This window comes from Chlorocebus sabaeus, chromosome 22, assembly GCF_047675955.1.
Source record: "Chlorocebus sabaeus isolate Y175 chromosome 22, mChlSab1.0.hap1, whole genome shotgun sequence".
Taxonomy (NCBI): domain Eukaryota; kingdom Metazoa; phylum Chordata; class Mammalia; order Primates; family Cercopithecidae; genus Chlorocebus; species Chlorocebus sabaeus.
In genome coordinates, this window is record NC_132925.1 from 91,107,708 (window position 1) to 91,132,930 (window position 25,223).

General features: G+C 47.2%; 1 protein-coding gene across 7 annotated transcripts; it reads left to right on the forward strand.

Annotated features, from left to right (window-relative positions):
- Positions 1–1,040: 1,040 nt before the first annotated feature.
- Positions 1,041–25,188, forward strand: IP6K2 (inositol hexakisphosphate kinase 2). Of its 7 annotated transcripts, none has more exons than XM_007984147.3 (6): positions 1,041–1,162; positions 17,733–18,057; positions 19,980–20,205; positions 21,667–21,842; positions 23,479–23,654; positions 24,418–25,188. In XM_007984147.3, exons 2-6 carry the CDS (start codon positions 17,856–17,858, stop codon positions 24,916–24,918), a joined length of 1,281 nt encoding a protein of 426 aa, XP_007982338.1. In that variant the 5' UTR covers positions 1,041–1,162; positions 17,733–17,855; the 3' UTR covers positions 24,919–25,188. The 7 variants fall into 7 exon arrangements, with proteins under 7 accessions (XP_007982338.1, XP_007982341.1, XP_007982342.1 ...); XM_007984148.3 differs by having other exon boundaries at positions 1,042–1,162; positions 17,736–18,057; XM_073010231.1 differs by lacking the exon at positions 1,041–1,162 and adding an exon at positions 10,764–10,881.
- The last annotated feature ends 35 nt before the right edge of the window (positions 25,189–25,223 follow it).

Genomic DNA, 25,223 nt, shown 5'->3' on the forward strand with positions numbered 1-25,223 from the left:
CTTTTAGGAGTGATTGACACGGTGGCATTTGAAGTCATGAGCCTAGATAAGATTTTGGAAGAGTAAGCGTAGACAGAAAACACACCGATGAGAAACTGGTGAGATTGGAGGAAAACAGGAGGACATGGAGCCCTGGAAACCACATGCTAGGGTGAGAGGAGCTGCTCACAGGAAGTCTCTCCTGTCCACTGTTACAAGGTCAGGGATATTTATTTATTTTCCCTTTTTGTTCACTGCTGTATGTCCAATACAGAGTGTAAGTGCTTAATAAATACTTGTTGAATTAAGGAGTGTATGAGTGAATTTACACCTTTGCGAACACCCAGTACACAGGGCTGCAACATTGGCCTTCTTTACAGAAAGAGCAGAGATCAGGTAGGAGGCTCTGCCCACTCTCAGTGGCACTAACCCTCTCCTTTGCCTTTCACAGCTACACTGACATTCAGTCAGGTGAGAGCCCTTCTGTCCAACACAGGCCCAAGACAAATGAGCCTCAGACAAGCCCTGTGGTGTGGAGCTTGGTGGGAGCTGACTTGGGCACTGGGTCATCCACCAGTCCCCAGAAAACTCTATGGCCACTTCTCTGTCTACCCTTCCATATCTAATAATCTGTCTGTCTGTATATATAACCATTTCTTTGTCCACCGTCTACAGTCACTCTTTTGTCCCTCTTTCCGTCTATTCACATCCAGTCTTCTGTCCATCTGCTAGAGTCACCAACTTCCCAGTTTGTAGTGGACTGTCTCTGTGTTAGCATTGAAATTCCTGCATCCTGCGAAATCGCTCAGTACTGAACAAACCAGGACTGTTGGTCAATCCATCTGTTTCCCAGGTATCCTGCTGTTCATCGGCCGGCAGCGAGTCTGTCCACCCAACCGCACATCACACCTCCCGACCATCCTCCCTGACGGAGGACAATGCTCCGCCCTCTCTGGCCCCGCCCCCAGTCACGCCTTTTCCGGAAGCTGCTGCAGCGAATCCTGGCACCCTAGCAACAGCGCCTTTCAGGCTGTCCAGTCCGCGTGCGCAGCTCCTAGCACGAGCCAATAGCGAGGGGCACCGGGAGCGAGGTGCAGGGGGCGGGGCTCGGCCTGGCTGCAGCCATTTTGGTGCGAGAGAAACAATAGGTCGGAAACGCCGAGGAACCCGGCTGAGGCAGCAGGTAACGCTCGCGTCCTGTGGCCCTAGTGCCCCAGGAGCTTTGAGGGAGATTTTTTTGGGCTACTGGGAGATGGGATCTCTGATCATTGGAGTCTCCCAGCTTATTTGGGAAGGACTTCTTCCGTGGTCTTTGTGGGGGAAATCTCCCGGAGTCTTTGGGGATTCGATTTCCCTGGGTAATTTGGGAGGAGCATTTTTCTTCTGATCATTGAGGGAGAGATTTCCCTGATTTCGGGGGTGCAGAATCTTCCCCGGTCATTGGAGAGGTCTCCCGGGTTGGTGGGGGGACAGGATCTTTCCTGGTCATTGAGGAGATCTCCCCCGGTCTTGGGAAACGCAAGATCTACGGTGTCATTGAGGGGTCTCCCCAGGTCATTGGCGGCCACGATCTCCCCAGGTATTTGGCGGGTTGGGGGGGTCTTCTTCCCAGATCTTTGGATAGGGAGTCAGCCCAGCGCCTCAGGTACTGTTACCTGGGGTCGGCAGATGTGCAGCCATTTTGAATGTTGAATGCTATTTGGGCCCGTCAGATGGTGTTCGATGAGGGAATCTACACACTTAATCTCACTGTAGAAAAAAGGCCTTTAAATGGGTAAGAGGACACCTTTATAGTGGTATTTCCACTCTTTACATTTGATTAGAGACCGCTTTTGTCTTATGCATCCTAATGCCTTATTTCATTTTAGGATTGTATTCGGTTTCATATATCAAGAAAGCTACACTAGCAGAAAAATGGGTGAAAATAAAATGTAGAAACCAGTAAAATCTAGTGCTCTTAAATACCAGAGGAAATAGAACTAGTCACTGGTTGGAATTAAGCATTTCCGTAGCAGAATGTACATAGAACAAAAAATCATCTTGAATAGTTTTAAGAAAAAGTACTGGAACTTTGGAACGTGGTAACAAAAATGTTGTAGATCATCAATTCTATGATATTTTTAATAAAGGACCATGATTACAGTAATTTTGTTGAATTCTAGTGTTTAAAATGTTTGCTGTATTTGCAATTGTAGCCAGGTAATATTTTAAGTGAACTAAGATGCTTATTTATATAGGTTGTTGCTGTGGGGTTTGTATAATTGCATCCTGTAACTTGGGTGTTAAGTATTTAAAGAGAAACTTCAGGGTGTTGTTTTAACTTTAGCCACTATCAGAGTTAGAAAGGGCCAAATGAATACTTTATCATATTTGACATAATAGACAAGTTGATGGCTTTTGAGAAAAGTTAAACTATTAACTGTCATTAAAAATTTTTTTTTCTATTTTCTGTGGTCTTGTCTGACATTGTCATTTCGATAGATTTACCTGCTTTGTGACTTTAGAATTCACAGGCATTGTTAGAAATCAAATGGAGAATCACTTGAGCCCAGCAGTTCAAGATCAACCTGGGCAACATAGCAACACCCTGTCTCTACAAAAAAAAAAAAAAAGGGAGAGAAAGAAATCAAATGGATAAGAACAAGGACTAGAGTTGATACAGTTGTAGAAACTAGTTTTTTTGTTTGTTTGGTTTGTTTTTTATGCAGGGCCTGGGTAGGGAGGGAGCAAGGCAGGGACCTGGGAGATCTAGAAATCAGTGTAACAGATATAATAGACTTCTTTCGTGCTTCAAAGCTTCCTAGGTGACAGACAGGTACACTGTATGCTAGCCCTGTATCTGTCTGAGCAGTGGAATGTGCCGGGAAAGAAGGAGCAACCACTGACTGATGAACCTTTGCCAGTCTCCCTTCCAAGAGGGATGCCAGAGCCTTCTGTATGCTCCTGAGATGTCACTGGTATCTAGGCAACAGGGATGAGCCTGAACCTCTCTGAGGCCAGCTTGCTGAGGTGAAAATTTTCCATTGTTTGGCTCATAAAGAGGATGCATTGGGGAAGAATTTTCCCTTTAAGTGAAGTTATTTCACCTAGTGAGATAATCTTGTTAAGTAACAAATTGAACACACTCTTGTACATTAGAAAGTAAGCAGTTGATTATTCTCATGTTATTACATTTTAAAGCGTGTATTTGTATTTTTAAATAAATTATGTTTTTGCCCATTTGTGCACCATGTAATAAAAGTAATAAGAAGTAGTTGTGTTTTACAGTATATTATGATGGCAAGGAAATGTCCTTTTCTCCAAAAATTGAATTTAGAGCCCACCTCAGGATTTGGAGAAGTCAATTTGCTGAGATGATGCACAGTTGATTTGGGTCTGTCACACATCACCAGCTTCAGTAGTTACTAATTGCTGGCCAATCTTGTTTCATCTACACTGTGCCCATCGCCATCATTGCCCTACTTTTTTTTTTTTTTTGATACACAGTCTTGCTCTGTCACCAAGGTTGGAGTGCAGTGGTGCGATCTTGGCTCACTGCAAGCTCTGCCTTAGGTTCACGCCATTCTCCATGCTCAGCCTCCACGCCTGGCCTGCCCTACCTTTTAAAGAAAGGGCCAGGGCCAGGCTTGGTGGCTCACGCCTGTAATCCCAGCACTTTGGGAGGCCAAGGTGGTTGGATCACGAGGTCAGGAGTTCAAGACCAGCCTGGCCAACCTGGTGAAACTCCATCTCTACTAAAAATACAAAAACTAGCCAGGCACCGTGGCATGTGCCTGGAATCTGAGCTACTCAGGAGGCTGAGGCAAGAGAATCGCTTGAACCCAGTGGGTAGAGATTGCAGTGAGCCAAAATCGGGCCACTGCACTCCAGCCTGGGTGACAGAGTGAGACTCCATCTCAAAAAAACAAAAAGGAAAAATAAAGGGCCGAGGGTGGTGGCTCACGCCAGTGATACCAACCCTTTGGGAGGCCGAGGTGGGTGAATCACTTGAGATCAAGAGTTTGAGACCAGTCTGACAAACATGGTGAAACCCCGTCTGTACTAAAAATACAAAAATTAGCTGGGTGTGGTGGCGGGAGCCTCTGTCTCAAAAAAATAAAACTAAACAAATTTCTGGGATGTACTCCCTTTGAAATTCAGGGTTTTTTTTTTTTTATGAGGCGGAGTCTCGCTGTGTCACCCAGGCCTGAGTGCAGTGGTGCGATCTCGGCTCACTGCAACCTCCGCCTCCCGGGTTCAAGCTATTCTCATGCCTCAGCCTCCCGAGTAGCTGGGGTTACAGGTGCGTGGCACCACACCTGGCTAATTAATGTTGTTTGCTTTCTCTATGTATCCACGTATCTTACTTGAGACACTCCTATGTGTTTTCGAAATTGGAGTATCTAATCCCAAACCTAAGGAAGAGTAAAACTTCTTTTAATGGAATGAAACGTGTTAGTTAACAAGAAGCAGAACATCTGGCTCTAGTGTTGTTGCTTTTGCGTTTAGTTTGTGAGAATGTGCCCATTTGGAACCTGGGCTGCATCTCCTAAGTCTAGGTTTGTGGAAGGCTGCCACGTTGCTTGGTCTGGCCCTGGGGTGCTATGGCCCAAGTTCCCCAGGCCATATTACTCTACCTTAACCCCACCTGTTAGAAGAGCCCACCCGTTATGGCTCCTTGCCTTGAACCTTGTCTTGCTCTTTTAGTTTGGGCTGCTTTGGGGCCAACAGACCTTCCTAACTAAAGCTGCACACTCAAATGAGATGACCCATTGGCTGTGTGAGCTTGTCTCAGCTTTCATGGGGATTGCAAAAATCTCACGTCCCCCTTCAGTGTTTTTTTTTTTTTTTTTTTTTTTTCCCCCCCGAGACGGAGTTTCGCTCTGCCGCCCAGGCTGGAGTGCAGTGGCCGGATCTCAGCTCACTGCAAGCTCTGCCTCCCGGGTTCATGCCATTCTCCTGTCTCAGCCTCCCGAGTAGCTGGGACTACAGGCACCCGCCACCTCGCCCGGCTAGTTTTTTGTATTTTTTAGTACAGACGGGGTTTCACCGTGTTAGCCAGGATGGTCTCGATCTCCTGACCTCGTGATCCGCCCGTCTCGGCCTCCCAAAGTGCTGGGATTACAGGCTTGAGCCACCGCGCCCGGCCCAGTGTTTGTTTTATAAGAATAGGTTATTTTGCTTTGCAAGTGTGAAACTAACATTAGATATGACTTTTTGGTATAACTACTCACCTGCCCATTCAGATATTTATATGCCCTAGTGTCTGAGATTTATATATTTTTTATTATTATTATTATTATTATTATTTTTTGAGATGGAGTCTTGCTCTGTCGCCCAGGCTGGAGTGCAGTGGCCAGATCTCAGCTCACTGCAAGCTCTGCCTCCCGGGTTTCTGCCATTCTCCTGCCTCAGCCTCCTGAGTAGCTGGGACTACAGGTGCCCGCCACCACGTCCGGCTAGTTTTTTGTATTTTTTTTTTTTTAGTAGAGACGGGGTTTCACCGTGTTAGCCAGGATGGTCTCGATCTCCTGACCTCCTGATCCGCCCGTCTCAGCCTCCCAAAGCGCTAGGATTACAGGCTTGAGCCACCGTGCCCGGCCTATTATTATTATTATTATTATTATTATTATTTTTGGAGACGGAGTCTCACTCTATTGCCCAGGTTGGAGTGCAGTGGCACAATCTTGGCTCGCTGCAGTGAGCCTCCCGAGTTTAAGCGATTCTCTTGCCTCAGCCTCCTAAGCAGCTGGGCCTACAGGCGTCTGCCACCACGCCTGGGTAATTGTTGTATTTTTGTAGTGATGGGTTTTCGCCTTGCTGTCCAGGCTGGTCTCGAACTCCTGACCTCAAGTGATCCGCCCACCATGGCATTCCAAAGTGCTGGGATTACAGGTGTGAGCCACCGCGCCCAGCCTGTACATATAGATTTTAAATAAAGACGGTCTCACTCAGTTGCCCAGGCTGGAAGGCACTGCAACGATCATAGCTCGCTATGGCCTTAACCTCCTGGGCTTAAGTGATCCTCTTGCCTCAGCCTCCCAAGTAGTTGAAGCCACAGGCACATGCCACTCGGCCCAGCTCATTTTTAAAATTTTATTGTAGGCTGGGCACGGTGGCTCACACCTGTAATCCCAGCACTTTGGGAGGCCGAGGCGGGTGGATCACGAGGTCAGGAAATTGAGACCATCCTGGCTAACACAGTGAAACCCCGTCTCTACTAAAAAAAATACAAAAAATTAGCCGGGCGTGGTGGCGGGTGCCTGTAGTCCCAGCTACTCAGGAGGCTGAGGTAGGAGAGTGGCGTGAACCCAGGAGGTGGAGCTTGCAGTGAGCCAAGATCACGCTACTGCAGTCTAGCCTGGGCGACAGAGCAAGACTCCGTCTCAAAAAAACACAAAAAAACTTTTTTTGTAAAGACAGGGTCTCACTTTTTTTAACCCAGGCTGGTCTTGAACTCCTGGCATTAAGCAATCCTCCTGCTTCAGCAGGAAAAAAGCATCCAGAAAAAATCCTCAGCATCCAAAAGGGCTGGGATTACAGGTGTGAACCACTGCATTTGGCAAAGATCCCTTTTCTACACAAATTTGATGGTATTGTTGAGGCTGCAGCCACATTTGTTTGGGGATTAACCTAACTGCAAGCCTGCCCACTTTCATTCTGATGCCTATTTGTTTAGATGTGCTTTATACTTGCTGTCTGTGGACTGTGCCATGGTTCCTTCCTCCTCATCAGCAGGGAGTGGTGGTAAGCAGTTTACCTGCTTTTATGGGGTACCCTAAGGAGGTGTGCAGACTTGGTATCTGCTTAGCTCTGGTGCTGAAGAGTCGTCATATTTTTTGAGAACTTGCCTAGTTACTCAAGGAAGAAAGGAGGGCTGATTGTAGTATACTTGACCAAGGAATGTATATTTTTATGAGCTTGAACAACCTGACAAGAAAAACAATAACAAATAACTTGTTAAACCAACTTTTTGCACGTTGCTGAGATTATGATCTTCTTAAATTAGTTAATTCTTATTGAAGATTTTCAATTTTTCATCTACTATGAATAGAAGTTTTACTTGTAAGGCAGTAAAAGGTGTCATTCCTTGAACAGTATCTGTTCTTCCAGGCAAGTGCCTCTGGAGGAGAGAGAGCCCAGTTGATAACAGACCCACTACTGAAGGGCTGGGGTTTTTCTTGCTTTGTGTTTGTATCTGAGCATGAGGATAAAAGTGTCAGTCTCTTCCTCAGGTTTTTGGGCCACCTCTGCCCTTTGTAGATTCTCTGCTGGGCATTTGGAACTAACACAGCAACTTCTAGGGTCTCACGTTGAAGACTTTATGGGTTAGTCAGAATGCTGCATTTACACTGGGAAGGCCAGAGAAGGACTGTAAATCCAGGAGACAAGGTCCTGGGGGATTTGGGAGGGTCAAACTTACAGGGGTGCCAGTTGGCAGCTGACGGGTTTAGATTTTGGGGCTTAAAAACTAATGGGATGTGTGATCTGGTTCAGTGGCTCATGCCTGTAATCCCAGCACTTCAGGAGGCTGAGGTAGGCGGATCATTGGATCCCAGGAATTCGAGACTAGCCTGGGCAACATGGCGAAACATTGTCTCTACTAAAAATAACAAAAAATTAGTTCGACATGTAGCATGTGCCTGTAGTCCCAGCTACTTGGGAGGCTGAGATGGGAGAATCACTTGAACCCAGGGAGGCAAGGCTACAGTGAGCTGTGATTACACCAACTGCACTTCAGCCTGGGAGACGTGAGTGAGACTCTGTCTTAAAAAAACAAAAACAAGGCCGGGCGCGGTGGCTCAAGCCTGTAATCCCAGCACTTTGGGAGGCCGAGACGGGTGGATCACGAGGTCAGGAGATCGAGACCATCCTGGCTAACCCGGTGAAACCCCGTCTCTACTAAAAAATACAAAAATCTAGCCGGGCGAGGTGGCGGGCGCCTGTAGTCCCAGCTACTCGGGAGGCTGAGGCAGGAGAATGGCGTGAACCCAGGAGGCGGAGCTTGCAGTGAGCTGAGATCCGGCCACTGCACTCCAGCCTGGGCGACAGAGCGAAACTCCGCCTCAAAACAAAAACAAAAACAAAACAAAACAAAAACAAAACTAATGAACATGAGCAGCAGGACGACGGCAGGTGAGTCCTGGGAAAGTAAGGGATAGGACCCCTAGGATGATTTATCTCACACTCAAAGACTGTTTTTACTTTGGAAAATAACTTAAGCTCCTTGTAATGAGCGAGAGAAAAGTAAGATGTTAAAACTGGAAGTACCTTGTTGGCCTTCACTGCTGGTCCTGAAATGCAATCTTATTTTATTTTTACTTTTTTTAGAGACAGGGTCTCACTCTGTCACCCAGGCTAGAGTGCAGTGGCAGTCTCATAGCTCACGATAACCTCGACTTTCTGGGCTAAGGTGATCCTCCTGCCTCAGCCTTCTGCATAGCTAGGACTACAGGCACGTGCCACCAAGCCTGGCTAATTTTTAAAACATTTTTTTTTTTTTTTTTTTTTTTGAGACGGAGTCTCGCTCTGTCGCCCAGGCTGGAGTGCAGTGGCCAGATCTCAGCTCACTGCAAGCTCCGCCTCCCGGGTTCTCGCCATTCTCCTGCCCCAGCCTCCCGAGTAGCTGGGACTACAGGCGCCCGCCACCTCGCCTGGCTAGTTTTTTGTATTTTTTAGTAGAGACGGGGTTTCACCGGGTTAGCCAGGATGGTTTCGATCTCCTGACCTCGTGATCCGCCCATCTCGGCCTCCCAAAGTGCTGGGATTACAGGCTTGAGCCACCGCGCCCGGCCTAAAACATTTTTTTAAAGACAGAGTCTCACTGTGTTGCCTAGGCTGGTCTCAAACTTCTGAGCTCAAGCAATCCTCTTACCTCAGCTTCCCAAACTGCTGAGATTATAGGTGTGAGCCTCCACGCCTGGCCTCAAATGTGATCTTGATTGACTGAATCCACTGCCTTCCTCACAAACTGGGTGATTCTGAAGAGATGAGTGTGACCTTTGCTTTGGAACTATGAATGCAGTTGAACTTGATTTTCGTAACAAAAATTTTAAAATATTTGCTGCATCTTATTTTGGAGAGCTAGCTCAGGACTTCTGAAGGATAACTGGCAAGTGTCTCTTTATTAGGACATAGTGCTGTGACTGGTGCAGTCTTTATTTACTTTTATATATATATATATTTTTTTTTTTTTTTCTTGAGATGGAGTCTCGCTCTGTTGCTCTGGCTGGAGTGCAGTGGCGTGATCTCGGCTCACTGCAAGCTCCGCCTCCTAGGTTCAAGCGATTCTCCTGCCTCAGCCTCCCCAGTAGCTGGGACTACAGGTGCCTACCCCCACACCGGGCTAATTTTTTGCATTTTTAGTAGAGACGGGGTTTCACCATGTTAGCGAGGATGGTCTCGATCTCCTGACCTCGTGATCCGCCCCCCTCGGCCTCCCAAAGTGCTGGGATTACAGTGAGCCACCGCACCCGGCCTGACTGGTGCAGTCTTAAAGAATTTTCCCAAAATCGTATCTCATTCTTTTCTGGGCTGGTCTGGATGAACACTGACTGCACTTAGGCCAAGTGGGTTGGGTGATACAAGCTGCCAGATTGCTGCCACAAACCTAGAATAGTTTGCAGACCCTTGTGAGGAGTATTTGTCTAAGTGAGATGTTGAAAGGACCTAGAGGAAATTGTCAGAGTTCCCTTGATCGCAGGAACTGGTGCTGCATAGGGCACACTTTCGTCCCTGCTCCAGCAAAAGCAGCACTTAGGTGCTTGCCTGGGCAGGTCTGGGATGCCCTGCCTCTGTGGCTGCCCATTGGGACTGAATCACTTTTGGCATCCTTTATTTCAGAGGATGAATTCATGTGTCATTTGGGTTTGGCAGTGAGCTAAGAGCTAAACGGGGTAAACATTGCCCACTGGCAGGAAACGTATAATCTTGTCTGAAGCTAATGGACCGTTACTTTTTTGTTTGTTTGTTTGAGACAGTGTCTCGCTCTGTCACCTGGGCTGGAGTGTGGTGCAACCTTGAGCTTTCTGGCTCAAGTGATCCCTCCACCTCTGCCTCCCAAGTAGCTGGGACAACAGGCATGTACCACCACACCTGACTGGTTATTTTTTGTAGAGATAAGGTCTCTCTATGTTGCCAGGATTGTTCTCAAACTCCTGGGCTCTAACAGTCCTCCTGCCTTGGCCTCCAAGTGCTAGGATTACAGGTGTGAGCCACCACACTGGCCCTATGGGACCATTACTTATTGGCATGTGAGAGAACTGTGACTTGAGGTAGCAAAAATCCCTCAGAGATTGAGACCTGTGAGCAATTTTGGCTTTAGTCTGAGAGAGTTGCTTCTCTGTGTTCCTGTTGAGTTACGTTTCTTACAATGTGGTGGGAGATGGGAGACTGAGAATTGTCCTTGAAAAAGGGGTAACTGGCTTTTACAAGAGAACTGAAAATTCCTGGTATGTGTATAGAATCCATTTAGCTATTTCTAAGAAAATTTGGCCAGATGACTCATGCGTTGTATTCTAGCACTTGGAGAGGCTAAAGCAGAAGGATCACTTGAGACCAGGAGTTTGAGGCCAGCCTGGGCAACATAGCGAGCCCCCATCTCTTAAAATAAAGTTTGATATATTGCTAAAGGGGACGTACGAGACCTTAGAATCAATCATTGTTTTATCTAGAAGCTTTTAAAAATTGCTAAAATTCTTTATAATTCTAGCAGGTTATTCAGATAAACATATTTGTTTTTTATTAAGGTTTTTTTTGTTTGTTTGTTTTGTTTTTTTTTTGTTTTGTTTTTTGTTTTGAGACAGGGTCTCGCTCTGTCCCCCAGGCTGCAGTACAGTGGCATGATCACAGCTCACTGCAGCCTTGACCTTCCAGGCTCCAGTGACCCTTCCACCTCAGCCTCCCAAGTAGCTGAGACCACAGGTACGCGCCATTGCACCTGGCTATTTTTTTTATATTTGGTAGAGACAAGGTGTCCCCATCTTGCCCAGGCTGGTGATAAACATATTTCTAGGTAGGCTGAAAGTTCCTTCTTCCTGTTCCTCTTACTTTGGAGTCCTCTAATCTGTCATTGCAGAAACCTGGTCAGATGAGGCAAAGAGATAGGGCAGCATAGTCGTGCTGGTGGTTCTAGAAAGGAGAAGCAGCTGAGAGGCTACTGTGTCCCTTATGGAAAGGCTGAGATTTGTCCAGATTTTTGGAACAGAATCTGCTGTTTTGGGGGAAGAAGCTACATTGTTGTATGACTTTCATGAAATCACTCCAGTTAAAATCCGTGGTTTCTTCTTTATTAAAACCAGAATGAGGCTGGGTACGGTGGCTCACACCTGTAATCCCAGCACTTTGGGAGCCTGAGGGTGGATCATCTGAGGCTGGGAGTTTGAGACCAGCCTGTCCAACATGGAGAAACCCTGTCTCTACTAAAAATATATATAAAAATTAGCCAGGCGTGGTGGCGCATGCGTGTAATCCCAGCTACTTGGGAGGCTGAGGCAGGAGAATCACTTGAACCTGGGAGGCGGAGGTTGTGGTGAGTCGAGATCAGGCCATTGCACTCCAGCCTGGGCAACAAGAGCGAAACTCTGTCTCAAAAGATAACATAACATTAACATAACATAACATAACATAACATAACATAACACAACACCAGAATGAAATGCTGTTGAGGGCTCTGACCTTCTAGCACCTTGTATGCAGCTTAAGGACAGTGTGTATTGTGGTTGTTATTCTCACTTGGAGTGAAGCTCTGCGTACGAAGGGTGGGCTGGATCAGTGTTTGTTTCTAGATGGATTTAAAACCATCAAGAGCCAGGCAGCCATCTGTGTTTTCCTGTTTCAATCTTGAATCCTCCTCTTCCCCCAGTATTTTCTCTCTCAGTTATAAAGGTAATGTGTGCTCAGAGTTGGAGGATATTATAAGAAGTTTGAAACATTCAGAAAACTGAAAAGCGGGCAATCATGATCTTACCACCTAGTATAGGGCAGGTTTTGTGGTGTCTGAAGCTTATATAAAATAATATAAATATATATAACATAAATATATAATTTATAATTATACATGTAATTATAAATGCCATCTTTAAACAAAATAATGTACAAATATGAAAACAAAATTAGGTAAGAAAGTTAATGTTTGTTTAGATTGAAAAAAAATCACAAAAAGTCACACATTTAAAAATGCAGAAGAAAGTTCTACAGTACTTACCTCCCTACATTTTGGGGCAGCATTTTGACCACCGCTTGCTTGCCTTTTTATTTTTTTGGGGACAGGGTCTCATTTTGTCACCAGGCTCACTTCAGGCTCAGTCTCCCAGGTTCAAGCTATTCTCTTGCTTCAGCCCCCCAAGTAGCTAGGACTGTGGGCCCGTGCCACCACGCCTAGCTAGTTTTTGTATTTTTTTTTTTTTTTTTTTTTTTTTTTCTGAGACGGAGTCTCGCTCTGTCGCCCAGGCTGGAGTGCAGTGGCAGGATCTCAGCTCACTGCAAGCTCCGCCTCCCGGGTTTACGCCATTCTCCTGCCTCAGCCTCCCAAGTAGCTGGGACTACAGGCGCCTGCCACCTCGCCCGGCTAGTTTTTTGTATTTTTTAGTAGAGACGGGGTTTCACCGTGTTAGCCAGGATGGTCTCGATCTCCTGACCTCGTGATCCGCCCGTCTCGGCCTCCCAAAGTGCTGGGATTACAGGCTTGAGCCACCGCGCCCAGCCTTGTATTTTTAGTAGAGATGGGGTTTTACCATGTTGCTCAGGCTGGTATTGAACTCTTGAGCTTAAGCGATCTGCCTCCCAAAGTGCTACGATTACAAGCCTGAGCCACCGCACCTGGCCTGACCACCTCTTTCTGTAATAGCAATATTATAGCTTTCTGTAGAGAGAGCAGAAGGGTCACCATAGTACTCCTCAAGGGTAGTTGATCCCAACTTTTATTTGTTTGTTTGTTTGACATGGAGTCTCACTCAGTCATGCACACTGAAGCTCAGTGGTATGATCAGAGATCACTGCAGCCTCAAACTCCTGGGCTCAAGAGATCCTCCTGCCTCAGCCTCCTGAGTAGCTAGGGCTACAGATGGGCACCACCACAACTTGCTAATTTTTTTGTAGAGATAGGGTCTTGCTGTATTGCCAAGACTAGTCTTGAACTTCTGGTCTCAAGTGATCCTACTGCCTTGGCCCTTTTTTTTTTTTTTTTTTGAGACGGAGTTTCACTCTTGTTGCCCAGGCTGGAGTGCAATGGCGTGGTCTCGGCTCACTGCAACCTCCACCTCCCAGGTTCAAGTGATTCTCCTGCCTCAGCCTCCTGAGTAGCTTGGAATACAGGCGCCCGCCACCACGCACAGCTAATTTTTTGTATTTTTAGTAGAGACGGGGTTTCGCCATGTTGGGCAGACTGGTCTCAAGCTCCTGACCTCAGGTGATCCACCTGCCTCGGCCTTCCAAAGTGCTGGGATTATAGGCATGAGCCACTGCGCCTGTCCTTCTTGTATTTTTTTTATTTTTTGTTTATTTTATTATTCTTTGTTGTTGTTGTTTTTGTTTGTTTGTTTGTTTGTGTTTTGTAGAGAGGGGTTTTTGCCATGTTGCCTTGGCTGGTCTCGAACTCCTGGGTTCAATCAATCCACCTGCCTCAGCCTCTCAAAGTGTTGGGATAACAGGCGTGAGCCACCATGCTTGGCCAAGCTGTAGTATATCCTTGAAGAATTCTTTTAGAGAAGGCTTGTGAATATCAAGCCTTTATTTATTTATTTATATATTTATGTATTTATTTATTTTATTAATAGACAGGGTCCTGCTCTGTCACCCAGGCTGGAGTGCAGTGGCATGATCATACCTCACAGAATTCTGGAACTCCTGCACTCCAGTGATCCTCCCACCTCAGTCTCCCCACCATGCCTAATTAAAAAATTATTTAGAGACTGGCTCTCACTATGCAGCTTGCCCAGTCTGGTCTCGATCTCTTGACCTCGTGATCCACCTGCCTCGGCCTCCCAAAGTGCTGGGATTACAGGTGTGAGCCACCGTGTCCGGCCCCATCTTCCTTCTTGTAACTTAAAAGTTTATCATACGTGAGGCCGGGTGCGGTGGCTCACGCCTGTAATCCCAGTACTTTGGGAGACTGCAGCGGGCAGATTACTTGAGGCTAGTAGTTTGAGACCATCTTGACCAACACGCTGAACCCAGTCTCTACTAAAAAATGCAAGTTAGGCCGGGCGCAGTGGCTCACACCTGTAATCCCAGCACTTTGGGAGGCTGAAGTGGGCAGATCACGAGGTCAGGAGATCGAGACCTGGCTAACACGGTGAAACCCCGTCTCTACTAAAAAAAATACAAAACATTAGCCGGGCGTGGTGGCAGACGCCTGTAGACCCAGCTACTCGGGAGACTGAGGCGGGAGAACCGCTTGAACCTGGGAGGCAGAGGTTGCCGTGAGGTGAGATCAGGCACTCTAGCCTGGGCAACAGAGCAAGACTCTGTCCCAGAAAAAAAAGAAAAGTGTATCATAAACGGCCTGGTTCGGTGGCACACGCCTGTAATCCCAGCACTTTGGTTAGGCCAAGGCAGGAGGATCACTTGAGCTCAAGAGTTCAGGACCAGCCTGAGCAATGTGGCAAAACCCCATCTCTACACAGAAATACAAAAATTAGCTGGATGTGGTGGTGTGTTCCTGTAGTTGTCCCAGCTACTTGGGAAGCTGAGGTGGGAGGATCACTTGAGCCTGGGTGGACAAGGCTGCGGTGAGCTGAGATTACACCACTTGTACTGCAGCCTTAACAATGGAGACCCTGTCTCAAAAAAAAAAAAAAAAAAAAAAAAAAAAAAAAAAAAAAAAAGTATATCATAAGCATTTTCTCCTGGTTAAAAAATATAAAATTGATAAGAAAGCTCTTTGTGGTATCCTAGTAGTCCGTCACACAATTGTATGAAAAAAATATTTTTGTTTCATTCCTCTCCTGTTGCTGGATGTGGAGGCAAATGTGTTCATCATCAAGGATGATAGATGTCCTGATTTTATGGAGCAGTGGACTTGATTTTTATGGAGTTTTCCTGAGGTTGATGGTAGTTTGATGCCATGTACCCAGACAGGTCAATTTGGTGTTCCCTACAAGACATCCTTTCAGAGTCAGACATTGACTGTTTCCTTCCTGGCTTTATTTTACTAAAAATGGTTTTTAGTTTTTTATTGTTTTTTCTTTTCTTTTTTCTTTTCTTTTTTGAGACGGAGTCTCGCTCTGTTGCCAGGCTGGAGTGCAGTGGCGCGATCTCGGCTCACTGCAACCTCCGCCTCCTGGGTTCAAGCAATTCTCCTACCTCAGCCTCCCAAGTAGCTGGGATTACAGGCGTGTGCCACCATGCCTGGCTAATTTTTGTTATTTTTAGTTGAGATGGGGCTTCACCACGTTGGCCAGGCTGGTCTTGAACTCCTGGCCTTAGGTGATCTGCCCGCCTCGGCCTCCCAAGGTACTGGGATTACAGGCATGAGCCACTGCGCCCGGCCGATAGTTTTTATTTTAAAAAATATTTTTATATTTAAATTTCCTCATCTCCATGGTTAGCAAGAGATTTTTTGTTGTTGTTTTGTTTTTTTTGAGAGAGAGTCTAGCTCTGTCTACCAGGCTGGAGTGCAGTGGCACAATCTTGGCTCACAGCAACTCCGCCTCCCGGGTTCATGCCATTCTCCTGCCTGAGCCTCCTGAGTAGCTGGGACTACAGGTGCCAGCCACCATGCCTGGCTAATTTTTTTTTTTTTTGTATTTTTAGTAGAGATGGGGTTTCACTGTGTTATCCAGGATGGTCTTGATCTCCTGACCTTGTGATCCACCCACCTCGGCCTCCCAAAGTGCTGGGATTACAGGCGTGAGCCACCGCGCCCGGCCTCATTACAGATACACAGTTTTATATTTATAGTTTTATTTTAAAACTATTCTGGGCCGGGTGCGGTGGCTCACGCCTGTAATCCCAGCACTTTGGGAGGCCGAGGTCGACGGAACACGTGGTCAGGAGATCAAGACCATCCTGGCTAACACAGTGAAACCCTGTCTCTACTAAAAATACAAAAAAATTAGCCGGGCATGGTGGTGGGCACCTGTAGTCCCAGCTACTCAGGAGACTGAGGCAGGAGAATGGCGTGAACCCGGGAGGCGGACCTTGCAGTGAGCCGAGATCTCACCACTGCACTCCAGCCTGGGTGACAGAGCAAGAGTCCATCTCAAAAGAAAAAGAAAGGAGAAATTAAGCTAGACAGTGCCAGAGATCATGTGCCCTAGAGGCAGCTGTGTGGGATTCACTTGGGAGAAGTGGCTTATTGTCTCTGGCCCTGGGTGAGTTTCCTAACCATCTCTAATCAGCTTCATTGTTTGCAATAGGGAGAGTAGTGTCTACCTCAAAGAAAGTGTCATGAGGACCAAATGACATAAGAAATTCCTGTCATGAGCCTGATACATAATAGACGCTTTCCCCATATTAGAGGTCAGAGGGCACATCTCCTCCAGATCCATCCTCACTCCTCTCTCAGTTGGAGTCATGGGAACTGAAGGAGTTCCCAGTAAAATCTCTGTACAGATACTGAAATGTAACTCAAGCCCTATAAATAATGCTAGTAGAGACTGCATAACTTGTAAATTAGACAAAACAGAGAACGAGTGTGACATGACCTGAACCGGTTAACAAGGTGCATACAGAGGTGTGCTTCGTTGATGCAGCATCCAGTGCGTGTCTGAGTGAGTGGATGCGAGCCCTGATTGCCCCAAAAGCATAACTTTGGTTTAAAGGTGTGTACCAGGTTTTGGTGATCAGGATAGAACTGATAAAAATAGTGACCTAGAACACTGTGTATCTTTTTAAATGGAGTTAACCAGCTTTGATCAGTTGTTTTAAGTTGTTAATCATTAAAACTGGACCCAAGCTTCATTGCTAATAAGGTTAATGGGGCTTGTCTTTGGCCTTGGGCAGGAACAGTGTGCATAGACAAACTGGACAAGTAAATAATGAGTCTTACCAGATAATGAGTAAGCAGGTTTTCCCTGTATTTAAATGCATTTTATAAAAATATAATTAATGGAGCTGGGTGCGGTCGTTCACGCCTGTAATCCCAGCACTTTGGGAGACCGAGTCGGGCAGATCATGAGGTCAAGAGATCGAGATCATGCCAGCCAACGTGGTGAAACCGCGTCTCTACTAAAAATACAAAAATTAGCTGGACGTGGTGGTGCATGCTTGTGATCCCACCTACTCAGGAGACTGAGGCAGGAGAATGGCTTGAACCCGAGAGGCGGAGGTTGCAGTGAGCCGAGATTATGCCACTGCACTCCTGCCTGATGACAGAGTAAGACTCCATCTCAAAAAAAAAAATTTATATACGTGTGTGTGTGTGTGTGTGTATAAAATTAATGGGAGACTTGGGCATCATCCACTTAAAGCTTGACACTCTTATTAGAAAATGGTAAGATTTAATCCAAATACTAGGCATGAAATTGTGATTTCACCTCACCATGGCATCAGTTTTGCCTGCGGTAGTGGCTTTCTAACACCGTAGTGGGACTTCTGCCTTTTTAGGGCCCCTGGAACCCATTCCCTGCCTGTCTGCATCTAACCCCACCCCATGAGCTCATAGTGTTTTTGTTTTTCTACCGGAGAAGGAGGGGCCAAGGTGGGTGGCATGGGCGGAGTCCCGCAAGAGCTCAGACTGTCTTTGTCTTTATGCTGGAGGAGCAGGGTGAGCAGCTCTAAGGCATTTCCCGCGCTACTTTGAACCCCTATGTCATCATTGTGTTTGCTTCTAGCAGAGCATCCTGGCCAGAACAAGCCAAGGAGCCACAACGAGAGGGACACACAGACAACAGACGGAAGACGTACTGGCCGCTGGACTCCGCTGCCTCTATCTCCCTGCCATCTGCGCCCGGAGGATGAGCCCAGCCTTCAGGGCCATGGATGTGGAGCCCCGCGCCAAAGGCGTCCTGCTGGAGCCCTTTGTCCACCAGGTCGGCGGGCACTCATGTGTGCTCCGCTTCAATGAGACAACCCTGTGCAAGCCCCTGGTACCAAGGGAACATCAGTTCTATGAGACCCTCCCTGCTGAGATGCGCAAATTCACTCCCCAGTACAAAGGTAAGTCCCAGCTGCTCGAGGGGTTGCCACACTGGTGAGGAGATGTGAGGGATCGTGGCCATGGAAGGCCCTGGCAGCCATCCCTGGAGCCCTCACTCCCTCCCACTCTGTGCTTTCCCTCCCTCTCCTCCTTCTTCTCCTCCTGGCCCTCAGCCCAGCATCTCACACCCTCAGTTTTCAAGCCCTGGTAAGATTGCTCAATTCTGTTTTGTTTTGTGGATTTGAGTTTGATTTTGGTAGAAGTGCAGTTGTGTTTTATGTTCAGGTGTCTCTTGATCACAGTAACCCATAGTCCCCCATTGGGGGGACAGTGGGGGAAGACTTTGGGAGGATTTTAACCCAGAATACTTGCCGCCTGCTTTTTGTCCTCCAGGAAACCAGAAGCCCGGGTGATTAGGTAGGCCGGGGGAGCAGGGTTGAGTCAGATGGAATGCAGGAGTGGGAGGCCTGTGCTGATTAGCCCAAGCCCTTTGCTGTTAAAGAATGTCCCCAAAATTGCTATGTGAAAGCAACCCTTCGATTCACATATGATAATTTCTAATTTCTTTTTATAATGTATTTTATAGGGGACATCAGCAGCCACCAGCATGGTGGGGTCTTTGTTGGGGAGTGGGGGAGACTTTTGTAAATCTAGGAAGAATCCATTAAATAAATTAATTTTAAATGTGCATCACCTGGTTACATAAAGGACTCTAGAACAACTTAGGTTCTTTTGGGACTCTTGAAACATTGTCTTTAAGGACAAAACGTACTGGGTGCCTCTGTACTCTGAATATGCATGTGTATTGCGGTGGGGATGGGGGAGTTGGGGGCCCTCACTTGGTCCTTCTCTGTTGTTTTTTTCCAGGACAAAGCCAAAGGCCCCTTGTTAGCTGTCCGTCCCTGCCCCTTTTTTTCCCCTGGTCCTTTCCCCTGTGGCCACAGGGAAGTGTGGCCTGAATCCCCCACCCCGGCTCCTCTGCACCCAGAGCTGGGAGCCACCTCAGAAGTGTCGTCTCTCTCTGAGCACGCATTCCCCTGCAGCAGTCGAGCGGGCGGGCAGCAAGGACTGAGCAGATTGAGTGATGCTGGGGCAGAGAGGCCTGGGAGGAAAGGTGTTCAGCCAGTCGTTTGTAAGGCGCTCGTCGGCACCTGCTGAAACGCCCCCACCTGACAGCCCCATCCTCAAAGACTGTCTAATTACTCATGGCAGGTTCTAGAGACTTAAGGGGGAACGCTGCTTTCAAGGCCACCACATGTCTGTGCTCCCCAACCAACTCTATCTGCCTTGTGTTCATTTTGTTATTTTGTGACGTGAGACTGCAAAGACCAATAAAAACATATTTTAAAAGAACAAAAGGCCTGGGTGCCTACCCATGTGGGGGCACTGTGGGAAGCCTTTGCTAGGGTGTCTTGTGCTATGTGGTTTGTTTTGTTTGCCCCTTTATTTTGTTTTGCTTACCCAATCTTCCCGTATTCTTGGATGCTTCTTAACCCTCAGGCAAACCTATGTTCCCCCTCTATTCAGGCTCTGCTTTAAAGCAAGCCATGAGGCTGTTGGAGTTTCTGTTTAGGGCATTAAAAATGCCCGCAAACTATAAAGAGCAATGTTTTCAGTCTTTTAGGATTAGAAGAATTACATAAAAATTAATAAACATTTTCAATGATGGAAAAATGTGTCTTGTAATTCTTTGGCTCTTGCCTCGTTGAGTACATAAGAGAAGAATACTCTTGGCCATGTTTGCTCCCTAATTGCTTGTCTTGTATGGTGTCATCTTTTCTAGCTGTTTTGATATTTGTTAAGTTTGCAGATGAGTTTGGGGCCTCTGGCAACATAGAGACTAAGGAACTGGGTAAGAAAAAAACAAATGTTACAATCATGTTACTTACAGTGCCTCTTCCTGTGGAATTAAAAGTTCTTTCTGCTCCTCACCCCCTTGCAGGTGTGGTATCTGTGCGCTTTGAAGAAGATGAAGACAGGAACTTGTGTCTAATAGCATATCCATTAAAAGGGGACCATGGAATTGTGGACATTGTAGATAATTCAGACTGTGAACCAAAAAGTAAGCTCCTAAGGTGGACAACAAACAAAAAACATCATGTCTTAGAAACAGAAAAGACCCCTAAGGACTGGGTGCGTCAGCACCGTAAAGAGGAGAAAATGAAGAGGTGAGTGTAGACAGAGGACAACTCTGGGCTATGTGGGAGGGGAAGTGTTGGCGGTTTTGGTTATAGCCCAGTTCCCTGGAGCTAAGGACTCAAGTGGATTTAGTAGGTACCTGTCATTCAGTGGCCAGTTCCTACATGGCATGCTCAGCCTCTTTCTTTAGTCGACTCTGGTTAGATCCTGCCAGTTTGGGTATGACTGCTCTGTGCCAGGCTGTGTTCTGGAGATGTAGCAGTGACCAAGAGAGGAGCTATCCTTTTACCTCAGGTTGTTCACCAGTGGTGGGGGACAAAAGGGGCAGTTGGGCATCCCTGAAACTCAGTGATCCCCTTAAGCAGGGCCATCCTACTCCTGCACCTTGGCACAGCTTGTGAAAATATAAATAGTATATATATAAAGTAAAGTACATGTAATGTAGCTAAGTAGGTTGACTTAGTCTCATGGAATTGCAGTTCCTACTTTCCCAGTTGCCAGCTTTTGGAGTCAGGGGAACCTGGTTGTACTGGAGGCTAGGTGGTACCACTGCCTAGAAGAGGGCAGTGAAGGCTCTCCACATACGGGGCTGGGGAGCAGGGGCTGATCATGGATCTTAAGTTCTTTTTGCTGTAGAAAGTAGTGGATGGCTGGTCCCTTATTTTATTTTCTAAAATAACTTTCTTGAGGTACACATGTGGTAAAATGTACCCATTTGAAGTGTTCAAAGAGTTTTGGCAAATATGTACACGGTAAGCTACCACCACATCAAGAAGTCACTTTTCATTACTCTAGAACGTTTCTGGTCGGGTGCGGTGGCTCACGCCTGTAATCTCAGCACTTTGGGACGCCAAGGTGGGCGGATCACCTGAGGTCAGGAGTTCGAGACCAGACTGACCAATATGATAAAACTCCGTCTCTACTAAAAATACAAAAATTAGCCAGGTGTGGTAGCATGCATCTGTAGTCCCAGCTGCTTGGGAGGCTGAGACAGGAAAATCGCTAGAACCCGGAGGTGTAGGTTGCAATGAGCCGAGATCACGCCATTGCACTCCAGCCTGGGCAATAAGAGTGAAACTCCATCTCAAAAAAAAGAAAAAAAAAAAAGAAAGATTCTTTGTGCTTTAACCCTGGATTTTTTATTTATTTATTTATTTTAATTTTTTTTATTTTGGAGTCTTGCTTGCTCTGTTGCCCAGGTTGGAGTGTAGTGGCATGATCTTCTTGGCTCACTGCAACCTCTGCCTCCCGGGTTCAAGTGATTCTCCTGCCTCAGCCTCCCGAGCACACCACCACGCCTGGCTAATTTTTGTATTTTTAGTAGAGACAGGGTTTCACCCTGTTGGCCAGGCTGGTCTCCAACTCCTGACCTCAAGTGATCTGCCCATCTCGGCCTCCCAAAGTGCTGGGATTACCGGCGTGAGCCACCGTACCCGGCCTTCTGAATTCTGATAAGACATACTGACTTACTGGTCTTTATCTCTTTATAGCCATAAGTTAGAAGAAGAATTTGAGTGGCTAAAGAAATCTGAAGTCTTATACTACACTGTAGAGAAGAAGGGGAATATAAGTTCCCAGCTTAAACACTATAACCCTTGGAGCATGAAATGTCACCAGCAACAGTTACAGAGAATGAAGGAGAATGCAAAGCATCGGAACCAGTACAGTATCCTTTGTTCATGGGCATCTCTGCATTTGAGGGTAAGAGGAGAGGAAATGAGGAAGTCCCTTGGAGCTTGGAGAGAGAGGTTGGGTTTTTATAGTCATGGCTGAGTTTCTCCTACCTGGGTTATTCCAGGACACCCTGTATGATAATTATGGGCAAATAATCACTTCCCTCAGGGCAGCCACTGGCCTAGGAGTGCAGATGATGAGGAGTGGGGTATAATAATGGGTCTCTGGGGGGAGAGGGATGCCTCATGAAGGGGTCAGCTTGCATCAGGTGGGCTTTAGCCTAGGTAACCTAGAGGAAGAGGGCAAGGGGCTGCCCCCTGTTTTCAGACTCTTCAGAAGTCTCAAAACATTGTTCACCTGCCAAGGGCTGGGGTGTTTGGGTGAGGAGACTGACCTCTCAGTCCTGGTTCACCAGACTGCCACTGGGACACGAGCTATGCATGAGGAAATCTTTCTTTTTTTTTTTCTTTTCTTTTCTCTTTCTTTTTCCTTTTCTTTGCTTTCTTTTTTCTTTTCTCCCTCTCTTTCTCTCTCTCTTCTTTCTTTTTTTTTTTTTGAGACAGAGTCTTGCTCTGTCCCCCAGGCTGGAATGCAGTGGTGTGATCTCAGCTCACTGCAACCTCTGTCTCCCAGGTTCAAGCGATTCTCATGCCTCAGCCTCCCGAGTAGTTGGGATTACAGGCATCTGCTGCCACGCCTGGCTCATTTTTCTATTTTTAGTAGAGACGGGGTTTCGCCATGTTGGCCAGGCTGGTCTCAACTCCTGACCTCAGGTGATCCACCTGCTTTGGCCTCCCAAAGTGCTGGGATAACAGGCATGAAGCACCACTCCCAGCCCTCTTCCTCCCCGCCCCTCTCCTCCCCTTTGTGGAGGTGAGGTCTCACTATATTGCCCAGGCTGGTCTCAGACTCCTGGACTCAAGTGATCCCCCTGCCTCAGCCTCCCAAAATGTTGGGTTAACAGGCATGAGTCACCATGCCTAGCGTTTATCTATTTTTTGGTCTCTTAAAAAATGTAAAAACCACTTCTAGCTTATAGGCCATAAAGAGCAAGCACTGGGCCATAGTTAACCAGTTTCTGCTCTAGGGAGTACTGATTCCTTGAATGGGAAATGATGAGACAATGGTCTGTGCACTAGAGACACTCCATTATTTCTGGTCATTGTTTCTAGACCTTTTTTAGTGCACACAGCTGGGAAGCAGACGTTTAAAGAGAAAACTATTTTCATGAGTTTGTACTTACATTTCCAGTTCACATTTAAGGCTACAGGATTTACTGAAGTTTCTTGATGTTCTACTTGTAATTGAGGACTTTGTTTTTGGACCCTAGTCCTACACTTAGCTAAGAGTTCAGGAAATGGTGTGTGTATCTCCCAGGCTGGAAGAGCCCAGGCCTCTGTTGAGTCCAGGTGCAGGCTGCTTTCATGCCAGTTCCCTGACAAGAAGTAAAGGTGTCTCTCAGCTTTCTAGTCAGCTCTGGACTTGCTGTGTGGGTGATGGCAGGACTAATGGAGTATCCTGTGGGTTCAGGCTTCTCTGGGTCACTGCATCTAGGCACTGTACCTTGAGAGTATCAAGGACCCATGCAGTAGCACTTCCTTTTGAGGGTTTTATTCTTAACTACTCAGAATTTATCTTACTGGAAAACCTGACTTCCCGCTATGAGGTGCCTTGTGTCCTTGACCTCAAGATGGGCACACGACAACACGGTGATGATGCTTCAGAGGAGAAGGCAGCCAACCAGATCCGAAAATGTCAGCAGAGCACATCTGCAGTCATTGGTGTGCGTGTGTGTGGCATGCAGGTGAGGGGGATGCTAGGGCTGGCTAGGGCATCCAATGGCTGTCACTTCCTCACCCTGGCATAAGATTCCAGGCCAGGTGCAGTGGCTCACACCTGTAATCCCAGCACTTTGGGAGGTCAAGGTGGGTGGATCACCTGAGGTCAGGAGTTTGAGACCAGCCCAGGCAACATGGCGAAACCCTGTCTCTACTAAAAATACAAAAATTGGCTGGGTGTGGTGGTGCACAGCTGTAGTGCCAGCTACTTGGGAGACTGAGGCATGAAAACAGCTTGAACCCAGGAGGCAGAGGTTGCAGTGAGCTGAAATCACACCATTGCACTCAAGCCTGGGCGACAGCGAGACTCTGTCTCAAAATAAAAAGATTCCAGATTTGACCCCACACGAGTCTGTTGCTTTTTGGTTGAAAGAGAAAGCATGCATGCCTGCATGATTCTCTCTCAGATTGGTCTGGTTAGCTGAGTCCAGAATCTGGATAGTAGTAGGGAGGAAGGCAAGAGGGTTAGGTCGTCTCCAGTGACCCAGATGTTGAGTTGGGGTGCTGGGGCACAATGACCAAACTCAGGTTGGATGACTGCATCCCAGGTGTGGGCTGATGAGAGAGTATAGTGGATAGTGGCTCATGTGCGACTCGTGTACTTTATCTGATTTGGGCTTTCACATGCTGCCGCCACCACACCACCCTTCCCCCCCACCCCCGGCCCCACCCAGAGTCCAGGGTTTGAGATGGCCCTCAGCCCCTGACTTGCTGGTCTCTCTCCTACAGGTGTACCAAGCAGGCAGTGGGCAGCTCATGTTCATGAACAAGTACCATGGACGGAAGCTGTCGGTGCAGGGCTTCAAGGAGGCACTTTTCCAGTTCTTCCACAATGGGCGGTACCTGCGCCGTGAACTCCTGGGCCCTGTGCTCAAGAAGCTGACTGAGCTCAAGGCAGTGTTGGAGCGACAGGAGTCCTACCGCTTCTACTCAAGCTCCCTGCTGGTCATCTATGATGGCAAGGAGCGGCCCGAAGTGGTCCTGGACTCAGATGCTGAGGATTTGGAGGACCTGTCAGAGGAATCAGCTGATGAGTCTGCTGGTGCCTATGCCTACAAACCCATTGGCGCCAGCTCTGTAGATGTGCGCATGATTGACTTTGCACACACCACCTGCAGGCTGTATGGCGAGGACACTGTGGTGCATGAGGGCCAGGATGCTGGCTATATCTTCGGGCTCCAGAGCCTGATAGACATTGTTACAGAGATAAGTGAGGAGAGTGGGGAGTGAGCTTGCTAGCTGCTCCAGTACTTAAGAGAGATTCTGTGTCCCAGGCACAGCTGCGCTGTGTCAGGGAGGAGGCCGGTATGGCCAGGTGGTGGCTCCTGCAGCCTGGAGCTGATGTGCAGTGGCCTCTGTGAGCCCCAGCCTGAGCCAGCCCTAGCTGCGCTTGGAGTCTTTATTTATTTTAACTATTTCTTCAACATTCCACATTTGATGATGATACCTCTTTCTTCCCTGAGTGTCTATGTTCTAATACAAATCTTTTTGTTTATTGTATACCGTGCTACTGTCATTCTTTCCAAGGGTAGGCA

Coding starts and splice junctions, on each gene's coding strand:
- IP6K2 (XM_007984147.3), top strand. CDS start 17,856: ATGAGCCCAGCCTTCAGGGCCATGGATGTGGAGCCCCGCGCCAAAGGC. Junction 20,206..21,666: donor AAAGAGGAGAAAATGAAGAG/GTGAGTGTAGAC, acceptor ATCTCTTTATAG/CCATAAGTTAGAAGAAGAAT. Junction 21,843..23,478: donor AAAGCATCGGAACCAGTACA/GTATCCTTTGTT, acceptor TTAACTACTCAG/AATTTATCTTACTGGAAAAC.